General features: G+C 42.7%; 1 protein-coding gene across 5 annotated transcripts in view; it reads left to right on the top strand.

The window, feature by feature from the left end:
* Nucleotides 1-12,149, top strand: part of LPP (LIM domain containing preferred translocation partner in lipoma) — a 281,781-nt gene that overhangs the window by 201,507 nt on the left and 68,125 nt on the right. For all 5 annotated transcript variants that reach the window (XM_073675189.1, XM_073675188.1, XM_073675185.1 and 2 more), the window contains one exon: nucleotides 6,891-6,999. In XM_073675189.1, coding sequence (XP_073531290.1) covers nucleotides 6,891-6,999 — 109 coding nt within the window. The remainder of the gene's footprint in view (nucleotides 1-6,890; nucleotides 7,000-12,149) is intronic.

Here is a 12,149-nt window from a genome sequence, read left to right as displayed (position 1 = left end):
CTGGATATATGACTATTCACTAAAGAGAACCTGTCAGCAGCATTTTGCAATGTAAATTAAAGACCTGACTGTAATGGCGCGGTAATACTGGCTACATTGATTCTTTGGTGAAGAAATCCGCTTTGTGGTTCTTTAATCACCATTGGAGAATTTCTGCCAATCAAATTTTGGTGCCCAAGGTCCGGACTATTCTCCTCCTGCTCTGTGTCCTGCCTTCTCTCGGTGTTGCATTTTCAATAAAATCAGTATCGGCAGCAGATTATCACTACAGGATGAGATGTCTCTGCCTCCTTGTCAATCGCTGTGTAACCACGCCTCTGCGTCACCCTGTTCACCTTCCAGCAGGACCACGACCCTGAACATAGTTATATGAAAAAGTTTGGGCACCCCTATTAATCTTAAGCTTAATGTGTTATAAAAATTGGTGTTTTAGCAACAGCTATTTCAGTTTGATATATGTAATTACTGTTGGACACAGTAATGTTTCTGCCTTGAAATGAGGTTTATTGTACTAACAGAAAATGTGCAATCTGCATTCAAACAAAATTTGACAGGTGCATAAGTATGGGCACCTCACCAGAAAAGTGACATTAATATTTAGTAGATCCTCCTTTTGTAAAAATAACAGCCTCTAGTCGCTTGCTGTAGCTTTTAATGAGTTCCTGGATCCTGGATGAAGGTATTTTTGACCTTTCCTCTTTACAAAACAATTCCAGTTCAGTTAAGTTTGATGGCCGCCGAGCATGGACAGCCCTCTTCAAATGATCCCACAGATGTTCAATGATATTCAGGTCTGGGGACTGGGATGGCCATTCCAGAACATTGTAATTGTTCCTCTGCATGAATGCCTGAGTAGATTTGGAGCGGTGTTTTGGATCATTGTCTTGCTGAAAGATCCATCCCCTGCGTAACTTCAACTTTGTCACTGATTCTTGAACATTATTGTCAAGAATCTGCTGATACTGAGTGGAATCCATGCGTCCCTCAACTTTAACAAGATTCCCGGTGCCGGCATTGGCCACACAGCCCCAAAGCATGATGGAACCTCCACCAAATTTTACTGTGGGTAGCAAGTGTTTTTCTTGGAATGCTGTGTTTTTTTGCCGCCATGCATAACGCCTTTTTGTATGACCAAACAACTCAATCTTGGTTTCATCAGTCCACAGGACCTTCTTCCAAAAAGAAATTGGCTTCTCCAAATGTGCTTTTGCATACCTCAGCCGACTCTGTTTGTGGCGTGCTTGCAGAAACGGCTTCTTTCGCATCACTCTCCCATACAGCTTCTCCTTGTGCAAAGTGCGTTGTATAGTTGACCGATGCACAGTGACACCATCTGCAGCAAGTTGATGCTGCAGCTCTCTGGAGGTGGTCTGAGGATTGTCCTTGACTGATCTCACCATTCTTCTTCTCTGCCTTTCTGATGTTTTTCTTGGCCTGCCACTTCTGGCCTTAACAAGAACTGTCCCTGTGTTCTTCCATTTCCTTACTATGTTCCTCACAGTGGAAACTGACAGGTTAAATCGCTGAGACAGCTTTTTGTATCCTTCCCCTGAACAACTATGTTGAATAATCTTTGTTTTCAGATCATTTGACAGTTGTTTTGAGGAGCCCATGATGCCACTCTTCAGAGGAGATTCAAACAGGAGAACAACTTGCAAGTGGCCACTTTAAGTAGCTTTTCTCATGATTGCATACACCTGGCTATGAAGTTCAAAGCTCAATGAGGTTACAAAACCAAAAAAAGTGCTTTAGTAAGTCAGTAAAAAGTAGGTAGGAGTATTTAAAACAAGAAAATGATAATGGTGCCCATACTTATGCACCTGTCAAATTTTGTTTGAATGCAGATTGCACATTTTCTGTTAGTACAATAAACCTCATTTCAAGGCAGAAACATTACTGTGTCCAACAGTTATTACATATATCAAACTGAAATAGCTGTTGCAAAAACACCAATTTTTATAAGACATTAAGCTTAAGATTAATAGGGGTGCCCAAACTTTTTCATATAACTGTACTTCCAGAGCTACAATGGAAGGGTTTAGATCCAAGCATATTGATGTGTGTGAATAGCCCAAAGTCCAGACCTAAATCTCATAGAGAATCTGTGACCTGACCTATTAATTGCTGCTCACAGACGCCTCCCTCCAATCTCACTGAGCTAGAGCTAGTCTGCTAAGAATGGGCAAAACTGTCACCTCTAGATGTGCAAAGCTGGTAGAGACATACCCCAAAAGACCTGCAGCAATAATTACAGCGAAAGGTGGTCCTACAAAGTATTGACTTAGGGGGCTAAATACAAACACATGTCACAATCTTCACATTTATACAGGTGCTTCTCACAAAATTAGAATATCATCATATTTTTCATATATTATATAGAGTCATTACAAACAGAGTGATCTATTTCAAGTGTTTATTTCTGTTAATATTGTTGATTATGGCTTACAGCCAATGAAAACACAAAAGTCATTATCTCAGTAAATTAGAATAATTAACAAAAAACACCTGCAAAGGCTTCGTAAGCTTTTAAAAAGGTCCCTTAGTCTGTTTCAGTAGGCTCCACAATCATGGGGAAGACTTCTGACTTGACAGATGTCCAGAAGGCAGTCATTGACACACTCCACAAAGAGGGTAAGCCACATAAGGTCATCGCTAAAGAAGCTGGCTGTTCACAGAGTGCTGTATCCAAGCACATTAATGGAAAGTTGAGTGTAAGGAAAAAGTGTGGTAAATAAAGGTGCACAAGCAACCGGGATAACCACAGCCTTGAAAGGATTAAGAAAAGGCCATTCAAAAATTTGGGGGAGATTCACAAGGAGTGGACTGCTGCTGGAGTCATTGCTTCAAGAGCCACCACACACAGAGGAATCCAGGACATGGGCTACAAATGTCACATTCCTTGTGTCAAGCCACTCATAACCAATAGACAACGCCAGAAGCGTCTTACCTGGGCCAAGGAGAAAAAGACCTGGACTGTTGCTCAGTGGTCCAAGGTGTTGTTTTCAGATGAAAGTAAATTTTGCATTTCATTTGGAAATCAAGGTCCCAGAGTCTGGAGGAAGAGTGGAGAAGCCACAATCCAAGCTGCTTGAAGTCTAGTGTGAAGTTTCCACAATCAGTGATGGTTTGGGGAGCCATGTCATCTGCTGGTGTAGGTCCACTGTGTTTTATCACGACCAATGTCAGCGCTGCCATCTACCAGGAGATTTTAGAGCACTTCATGCTTCCTCCTGCCGACAAGCTTTTTGGAGATGGAAATTTCATTCTCCAGCAGGACTTGGCACCTGTCCACACTGCCAAAAGTACCAATACCTGGTTTACACACAACAGTATCACTGTGCTTGATTGGCCAGCAAACTCGCCTGACCTTAACCCCATAGATAATCCATGGGGTATTGTCAAGAGGAAGATGAGAGACACCAGACCCAACAATGCAGACGAGCTGAAGGCTGCTATCAAAGCAACCTGGGCTTCCATAATACCTCAGCAGTGCCACAGGCTGATCATCTCCATGCCACGCCACATTGATGCAGTAATTGATGCAAAAGGAGCCCCGACCAAGTATTGAGTGCATTTACTGAATATACATTTCAGTAGGCCAACATTTTGGATTTTAAAAACATTTTTCAATCTGCTGTTCTAAAGTGTTCTAATTTACTGAGATAATGGCTTTTGTGTTTTCATTGACTGTAAGCCATAATCATCAACAATAACCGAAATAAACACGTGAAATAGATCACTCTGTTTGTAATGACTCTATATAATGAGTTTCACTTTTTATATTGAAGAACTGAAATAAATTAACTTTTTGAGGATATTCTAATTTTGTGAGAAGCACCTGCATTTATAAAATATTTAGAAAGCCATGTATCATTTCCTTTACACTTCACAAATACTTGCTACTTTGTGTTGGTAAATCACATAAAATCCCAAATAAAATGCATTAAAGTTTGTGGTTGTAACGTGAAAAAATGAAGAAAAGTTTTCCGGGTATGAACACTTTTTCAAGGCTCGGTACTGTACCTAGGCATTGTCCTCACAGATTGGAGGCGTCATTTAGGAGCAGGATGCAGGCATTGTACAAATTACTAAACTGCAGTTAGAATAATGAGCGATTCCTTTCATGGAGCATCATGAGCAGCTTCACGTAATAGTGACTAATTATTTAACCATGACTGGCAGCTCTGAACATTGTGTTCTTTTTGCCTCGCTTACTATGTTTTCTGTGAATCTAATTACAAAGGAAGCAAGTATTCCTTACAGTCTGCAATGAATACAAGTGAAGGGATAAAAGCCTGCGCTGCACACTTTGTGGAGCATAGGTGGATCTTTCTCTTTATATTGTCCTCATATTTAATAGAGAAAAGTGATTTATATGACATAAAGAACAAAACCGGATGAACACACACAATCCTTAACATCTGCCTATTTTCTGTGGGTTACTTTTTACAAGAGCAGATAAGAAGATGAGCGTTCAGAAGAATGCCCATTCCGATCATTGACCTATGTGAGCACACTACTGATCAGCCGACCACTGAGCAAAACGCTAGCCAGCGACTAATTGGATTACTTATTCTGGCCAAGAAATCGTGGTTGGAGGCAGCACATTGACCCATGTAAATGGGATGTGCTGCACACAACATGCCTGCTGTATTACTGATCATTCTGTTCCCTGACAGTGTAATGGTTCATGTAAAAGGGCCTTTAATGAGCACTGATAGGCTGGTATATTGGACTTCTATATGGTTAATCGGCTCTTATTCTAGGTAGAAACAGACATATCTGATCCCAAGGTATTGCATGAGTAAAATATAGGATGGGTGGTTCTTACATTACTTCTGTATAAAACAGTATTACATTTATGTTGTGTGGTGCAAGAATTTAAAAGGAATCTGTCACCAGCTTTTTGCTACGCCATCTGAGAGTAGTAGTTAGGAGCAGAGATCCTGATTCTAGCGGTCACTTACTGGGCCGCTTGCTGCAGTTTTGATAATCACTGCTATATCTGCTACAGATCTACCAGTTCTCTGAATGCTGAACTCCGTATAGCCCCTTCCCCACAACTGATTCTCAACTTTCTGTGAACACTGTGCATAGGCAGAAAGCTGCCAATCCAGTGATGGTGGCGGCGTTATAAAGAGCTCAAAAATATGGAGGACTAAATGTCAGCAGGTTGACTTGTGCTCCAGTGATAATCTACTGATAAATCAGTGATTTTTATCAAAGCATGAGCAAGCAGCCCAGTAAGTGACAAATTACTGGAATCGGGGTCCCTGTCTCTACATTATACTGCTCAAAGATGTCAGGTGTCAAAAACCTGGTGGCAGATTCCTTTCAAAATGTTTATATGATTGAAATATTGGTCTATAAATTTAGTAAGGGCTCACAGAGACATCCATGCAAATTAATCCAATGCACGCACTGGCCGCAGCTCTCCTGAAGATGTCATGCTCTATTCGGGAGAGCCAGTTTGTGCATTGCTGATTTTCATGGACGTCTTCTTGAGCCATTAGTTTCCCAAATGTAGAGCTTTCCAGAACACTGCACAGCCGAGCATACGCCATACTGCTTACCTTACTGCCATTGGACTGGCCAAAGTTCATACTGATCAGCGAATCAATGCCACAAGTGCCAATTGGGAACCAGGCAGTTTGTGCCTATCATTTGATCATACTTCTACTTGGGCGGACATACCATTGGTGCAACCTGTGTAGCTGCTCAAGAGGTAAAGGGGCCCACCTCTACCTCCAGAGCAGGTGGCATTGTGCCCATTTACTTTTATTGCACAGGGGCCCTCTTCTGCCTGTGTCCGCCCCTGTACGTACATGTGTAATAGAGTAGCGGAGCAAGTTCTTCTGAACGGCTGTGAATTACTAGTATGAGGTACATAATATCCAGACAAAAGGAAATATTTAATCTCCAAATGTTTTTTCAGGCTTAAAATACTAGATAAGCCCAAACCCACTGAGACAATGGATTACAATTATAAAGGAAATTGCAATGTGAACCCAGAGGGGAACCCTGCCCAGATGCACTGGTATATGTTACAGAAAGGTGAATAAAGCTGCAGTTTGTAGCGGCGCTGTGGGCAGAGGATTCACTTACCACACACCGAAATCATCTATGTCATATTTATTAAAAAAAAAAAGTGAATGAAGCTGAAATGAAAAAATGCAGTCCCAAACTTGAGCAAGCCCTAACATCTCCTCTCTGATGTTTGTAGTTGTTGCCTAATTTTGTGAATATATACATTCATGGCCAAAAGTGTTGGCACCCTTGAAATTGTTCCAGAAAATGAAGTATTTCTCCCAGAAAATTAGTGCAATTACATATGTTTTGTTATACACGTGTATTTCCTTTGTGTGTATTGGAACAACACAAAAAACAGAGGAATAAAGGCAAATTGGACATAATTTCACACAAAACTCCCAAAATGGGCCGGACAAAATTGTCGGAACCCTCAGCTTAATATTTGGTTGCACACCCTTTGGAATAAATCACTGCAATCAATTTCTTCCTTATTACAAAGTTTCTTATTTTTGTGTGTACTATAAATTTATGACATAAAAATGAAACCGATGATAACTTTGTTATGGATTGTTCATTTTTTAATGGTCATATCCAGTGACATGCTAGTATTACCAATATATTTATTTTATTCATTCATTATATCGCCCATTTCTTCCGAGAGCTACCATTATTCATGCAGAAAGGATGATCCCAACATTAGCCATTCTCCATATACGGAGGATGCTTTGTACAATATCTTTCCTAGGCTAACTGCTGGTGGCTGATTCCCCTGATGATTGCTCGCACTACACCTTATTTGGTCCTTAGACTGTCATGCACTTCTGATCCACAATGAATATTTCTATTTTTCCCCCTTGCAGGCATCTTACCCTTCTGGGGGTCCTGTTCTGCGGCCTGAGGATGAATTGGATAGGCTCACGAAGAAGATGCTTTATGACATGGAGAACCCTCCTTCTGAAGAGTATTTTGGTGAGAATTAACACACAATAGGATAATAATACAACCCTATCTATTGGCTTTCAACTGTGGTGTGCATAGCAAAGCATCTGGGTTTTGACATGTAGGACATATGGGCCTGATGTTTCTCATCATGAGTGAGCCCATTTTCAGCCATTTGTCTGCTATTCCTGAGAAGCTGACGCAGTTTTTAGCAGTAGTCGCTACACTACACCTGCCCTTCAATGGTCACTTCTCTCCCTTGAATTATCTCCAGATTGGCCGTCTCCTGCCCCTTCCCACCTAGTAAGGCAGCGAATGCCTCCATATATTTCTGTGGTGTATATGGAAATATTTTAGCATCCTTACCAGATTGGACGGGGTTCAGGACATTGCAGATCCCACCTCTGTGGCAGTGCCATAAAACACTGATGGGCATAGCCCTTAAGTATAAATATTGTAAAAATCCAATTGCTTTCCAATAACAGCGTCACTAGCTTTAAAGGTAATTTGTCACCAGGATTTTAGTCCTTACTGTGTAGAGACTGGGATCCTGATTCCAGCAATGTGTCTCTTACTGGGCTGTTTGCTGTAGTTTTGATAAAATCACTGTTTTATCAGCAGATTGGCTTGCATATTGTCCTCCATATTCAAAGCTCTGTGGAACTGCGGCCCACCACTGATTTGACAGCTTTTTGCCTATGCACAGTGTACACAGAAAGTTGCCAATCGGTGGTGGAGTGGGGTTATACAGGGCTCAACATTCAGAGAATTGTTAAATCTGCAACAGATAAAGCAGGGTTTTGTTTTTTTTCAAAACTGCAGCAAAAAGCCCAGTAAGTGATACATCAGTGGAATCATGGTCTCTGCCCCTACACACTGCTGCTCCCCAATGAGCTATAAGAAACCAGGTCACAGATTCATTTTAATAATGTCTGCAAATTTAGAATATGCACATGGAGTTTTTGTGTTGTTTTTCCATTCTTTCTCAGTTTTTGTAGATTCTGGTGGTCCCAGTTGATTTTTTTTCCGTCCGGATCGGTTAAAACCGCTAATTCTGAGTAACTGAATGTTAGAGGGAGGGATAAAAGCTGCATGGGCATTGATTTTAGCAATAATTTACATTTACACTTCCTCAGTTCACATTATGTTTGCCTTTATCTTGTGCCATCATCAAGGTGCCAGTTTTATCCTTCAAGCCAACACCTACAGTAAAAAGACAAGTGTAGCAGAGCTGAAATTGTCCTCTTCGCTCCTATTCATGTGGCTCCATTGCAAGCTGTTAAAGGGAGCCCTCAGAGGTGCATGGTGCCGCACTATGCCTCTGTATGCCTCCAATACCTCAGGCTCATTTCACCTCTTTGGATCTATATGAAGAAAAAGTATAACCGGAAGCTTTTAGGCTTTTTCTTCCATGTTCATTCCAATTTGGCAACGCTAAACTGGATCCATTATATAATTTTCATCATCCAAATTGGACAGCATTTACACATTAATGTGACACTTTCGTGTGCTGAACGATCTTTTTTCCCAGACCGCACACTGACTGTTTCATTGACTCATACACACATCCGTTCTAGATACCGGTCCATGCCTCCAGTCCATGAGACTCCAAGCCGGTCCTATTCTCAGACTTATTCTAGTTCAGACTCTGCTTTAATGTATAAAACAGATGATACATTGAAGACATAATTTGTACTTCAGTTTTCCCATCCAAGTATCATTTTTTTTTAACTGATCTATTGTTATGAGTCAATGAATTAAAAAAAAAAGTTCAGATAGTCTACCTGGTTCAGTGATTAAAAGAAACAACCTGACTGTGCTTAGTATGACACCTGAGGAAAGGGACAACCGTTTCTCTTGGAATGTAGCGCTCACTTGCCTTAGGCTGCTTGTATATTGCACTAGTCCGGATGATTTCACCATGCACAGGCATACTGCGGCATCCGTCATCCCATAGGTTTCCTTGGTTAAAAGAAATGCAGACTGTGAGAAAAGCCTCGGTGTGAAATAGTGCAGCGCACTATTCCATACAGCAAACAATATATGCCGACATCTGCCAGCCAAAACGGTGCTCCATTGCTCTGTCAGGTGATTGAGACCTGTGGATACATTTAATATATGTGCCAGACGCTTTCCTAGTGCAAATGCAGCGAGATAGTGGCCTAAGGGTTACACTGGCAAAGGTTAAGTGTAATTTTGTTTAGTTGCTATAAATGCTATAGATACAGAAAAGCAGTCACTCGCCTCAAGCATCATGGGGAACTGAAGTCATTTCTGTCATTAAAGCAAATTGTTTTATCACTTGTAATGCTAATCATCTCCTCCAGCTTTATGTATCAAACCTTTTTATTTTCTTCTTCACGCTGTCTGTGTCTTTGCCAATTTATTGTCTTCACATACTTATCTCCCATTTATCCATTTCATTTAGTATGGAGCCGACAGCTTATCCACTGTTATTATGGCCCATTGATCAAGTAATTGGAAAAGGGCAAATCGGTAGAGGCAGTGCCTGCGATTTGCATGAAATATTCCCAGCCCTGGGTCCGTGTAGCATGGTAATTGCTGCATCCACATAGCTGTCAGCTAATAACTATATTAGTCAGAATATGGAAAGCCGGATCTTAGCATATTAAAAGTTGTATTGGAGCAGATAGGCTTTGAATAGAGGGATTTAATTAAACATGCTAGCAGGCTTCCAGGCTTTATGGGAAGTCAAGGAGAAAATGTTTATGGATAATGAAAAGGAAGTCCTTTGGGTTAAATGAGGTCATTGTCCTTCAGTGTTACCTTTTAACCTTTATTTCAGGGTTTAACCTAAAAACCTCCTGTGATACTTACTATTGCCATTGTAAAGAAATGATTGCAGTATGACGCTCTTAACGATACATGTCCTATATTCATTGTTTCTATATCAGATATTACCACTGCAATCTGATTATGGGATTATTATATATCCATTCAAATCTAGTAGGGAGACTTTCTCCTAAGTTTCAGTATAGGTATTGCAGACAGTGTAGCTTTAGATTGGTAAGCTTTGCCCTAGCCACAGGCCAGGTGATGAATTACTGACCTCTTGGCCCCCACTAACCCCAATAAAGGATTATGTAAAGCTTCATCTTGGACCAGCAGCCAAACATACTGTGTTCTTCCATAGTGGGCTTTCCCCAAGACTATGAATGGAGCGTGGTCGCATGCTCAGCAGCTTTTACGCTATGTTCACATGTCCAGTAATCACCTGTTAGAACAGATTCAGCAGCAAGTTATGTCGACACAACTTTTTTTTGTCCGTTTTTAAAAGACAGATTTCAGCTGGATCCTTTTTTTTAACCTTGAAGTCTATGGAAAACGGATCCATTAAATAAACATCCGTTTTCTTCCATTTGAAACTGATCCAGTAAGCAAAAAATTGATCCTTTTCAAATGTATAAAAAAGGATGGCTATTTAACAGATACGTTTTCCATAGACTTCAGTGATAAAAAAACGGATCCAACTGAAATACATCCTTTAAAAGCAGACTCAACGGATGCGTCTGCACAACTTTTTTTTGCCAGCGGATTGCTTCTGGATCCGTTAGAACAGAGGACTACTAGACACGTGAAAGCCTTATTTCAGAGCAGCATCTGTGGGAGTCCAAGTGGTGGAGCCCCCAGAATCAGTAACTTATCACTTATGTAACATACCTGGCGGCGTCCTTGCATGGTGGTCCATCTCCCACTGTGCAAGAGCGCGCACTTGATCTCCAGTCCAGAATGTCTCTCTGGCTTCCCTCCATGCTGTCTGTTTGTGTCTGCTTCTGCTGCTTAAGGGCGGCGCCCGATCACTTCCTGCTTTTTGTACCTGCTGTGGGTCACACCCCTTGTGCGTCCTCAGCCTATTGCTGTCTGTCACCTGGTATATAGCTCAGCTGCTCCCATCTATCCCTGCCTGAGCATAGTGTTTCTTTCAGTGTGTGCTTGCACTCTGAAGGTGCCAGGTCCCGTTCTTTGTCTCCTGCTTTGCGGTATCTGTTCCCGTGTCTGAACTGAGTCCTGTCTGTCTCCTGCCTTGCGGTTTCAGTTCCCGTGTCTGAACTGAGTCCTGTCTGTGTTCTCTTGTCTGCCTATCCTGGAGGCTGTATTTCCAGGCCTGTCTGAACACGCTCCTAGCCTGTTCCTCCCGCCTTCTAGGGGCCGATTATCTAGACCCGCTCCGGTATCTTGTCTGTCCTGTCTGAACACGCTCCTAACCTGTTCCTCCCGCCTTCTAGGGGCCGATTACCTAGACCCGCTCCGGTATCTTGTCTGTCCTGTCTGAACACGCTCCTAGCCTGTTCCTCCTGCCTTCTAGGGGCCGATTACCTAGACCTGCTCCTGTATCTTGTCTGTCCTGTCTGAACACGCTCCTTGCCTGTTCATCCTGCCTCTCTGGGGGCCGTATTCCCAGACCCGCTCCTGTATTCCGCTGCAGTGTCGGTCTCCTCCATACACTCAGTTCCAGTCTGAACTCTCTCCTATCCTTTACCTGTTTTGCCTCTATGTCCGTTCCCTTCCTTTTTCTGCAGAGTCTGAACTCGTACCTAACTCCTGCTTGTTGTCTCTGTACTCCCGTTTGTGAGTTTGTGGTCCACTCGCTACTTCACTGCAAGTACCCTGTGGGTATCTGGCTCTGCCTTTCCCTTCCTGTCTGTTCCGTGTGAACAGAGCCCTGTCCCCCCTGCTCAGCCTTGCCTGCTCTGACTCCTTTGCTCACCGCTCCGGCGGTTCTAGCCTGCTCTTACTCCTTTGCTTACCGCTCCGGCGGTTCTAGCCTGCTCTGACTCCTTTGCTCGCTGCTCCAGCAGCCTTGCTCCGCTCTTATCCTTTTGCTCACTGCTCCGGCAGTCTTGCTCCGCTCTTATCCTTTTGCTCACTGCTCCGGCAGTCTTGCTCCACTCTTGCTCACCGCTCCAGGCGGTCTCGTCTTGCTCCACTCTTGCTCACTGCTCCGGCAGTCTCGCTCAGCTCTGACCCTTTTGCTCACTGCTCCGGCAGTCTTGCTCCGCTCTTATCCTTTTGCTCACTGCTCCGGCAGTCTTGCTCCACTCTTGCTCACCGCTCCAGGCGGTCTCGTCTTGCTCCACTCTTGCTCACTGCTCCGGCAGTCTCGCTCAGCTCTGACCCTTTGCTCACCGCTCCTGGCGGCCTTGTCCTGCTCTACTCTT

This window comes from Phyllobates terribilis, unplaced genomic scaffold, assembly GCF_046119375.1.
Source record: "Phyllobates terribilis strain yellow unplaced genomic scaffold, ASM4611937v1 Scaffold_3__8_contigs__length_932513732, whole genome shotgun sequence".
NCBI classification, from domain to species: Eukaryota; Metazoa; Chordata; class Amphibia; order Anura; family Dendrobatidae; genus Phyllobates; species Phyllobates terribilis.
The sequence above is the reverse complement of the archived record's forward strand: the minus strand, read 5'-3'. Positions and strand labels throughout refer to the sequence as shown.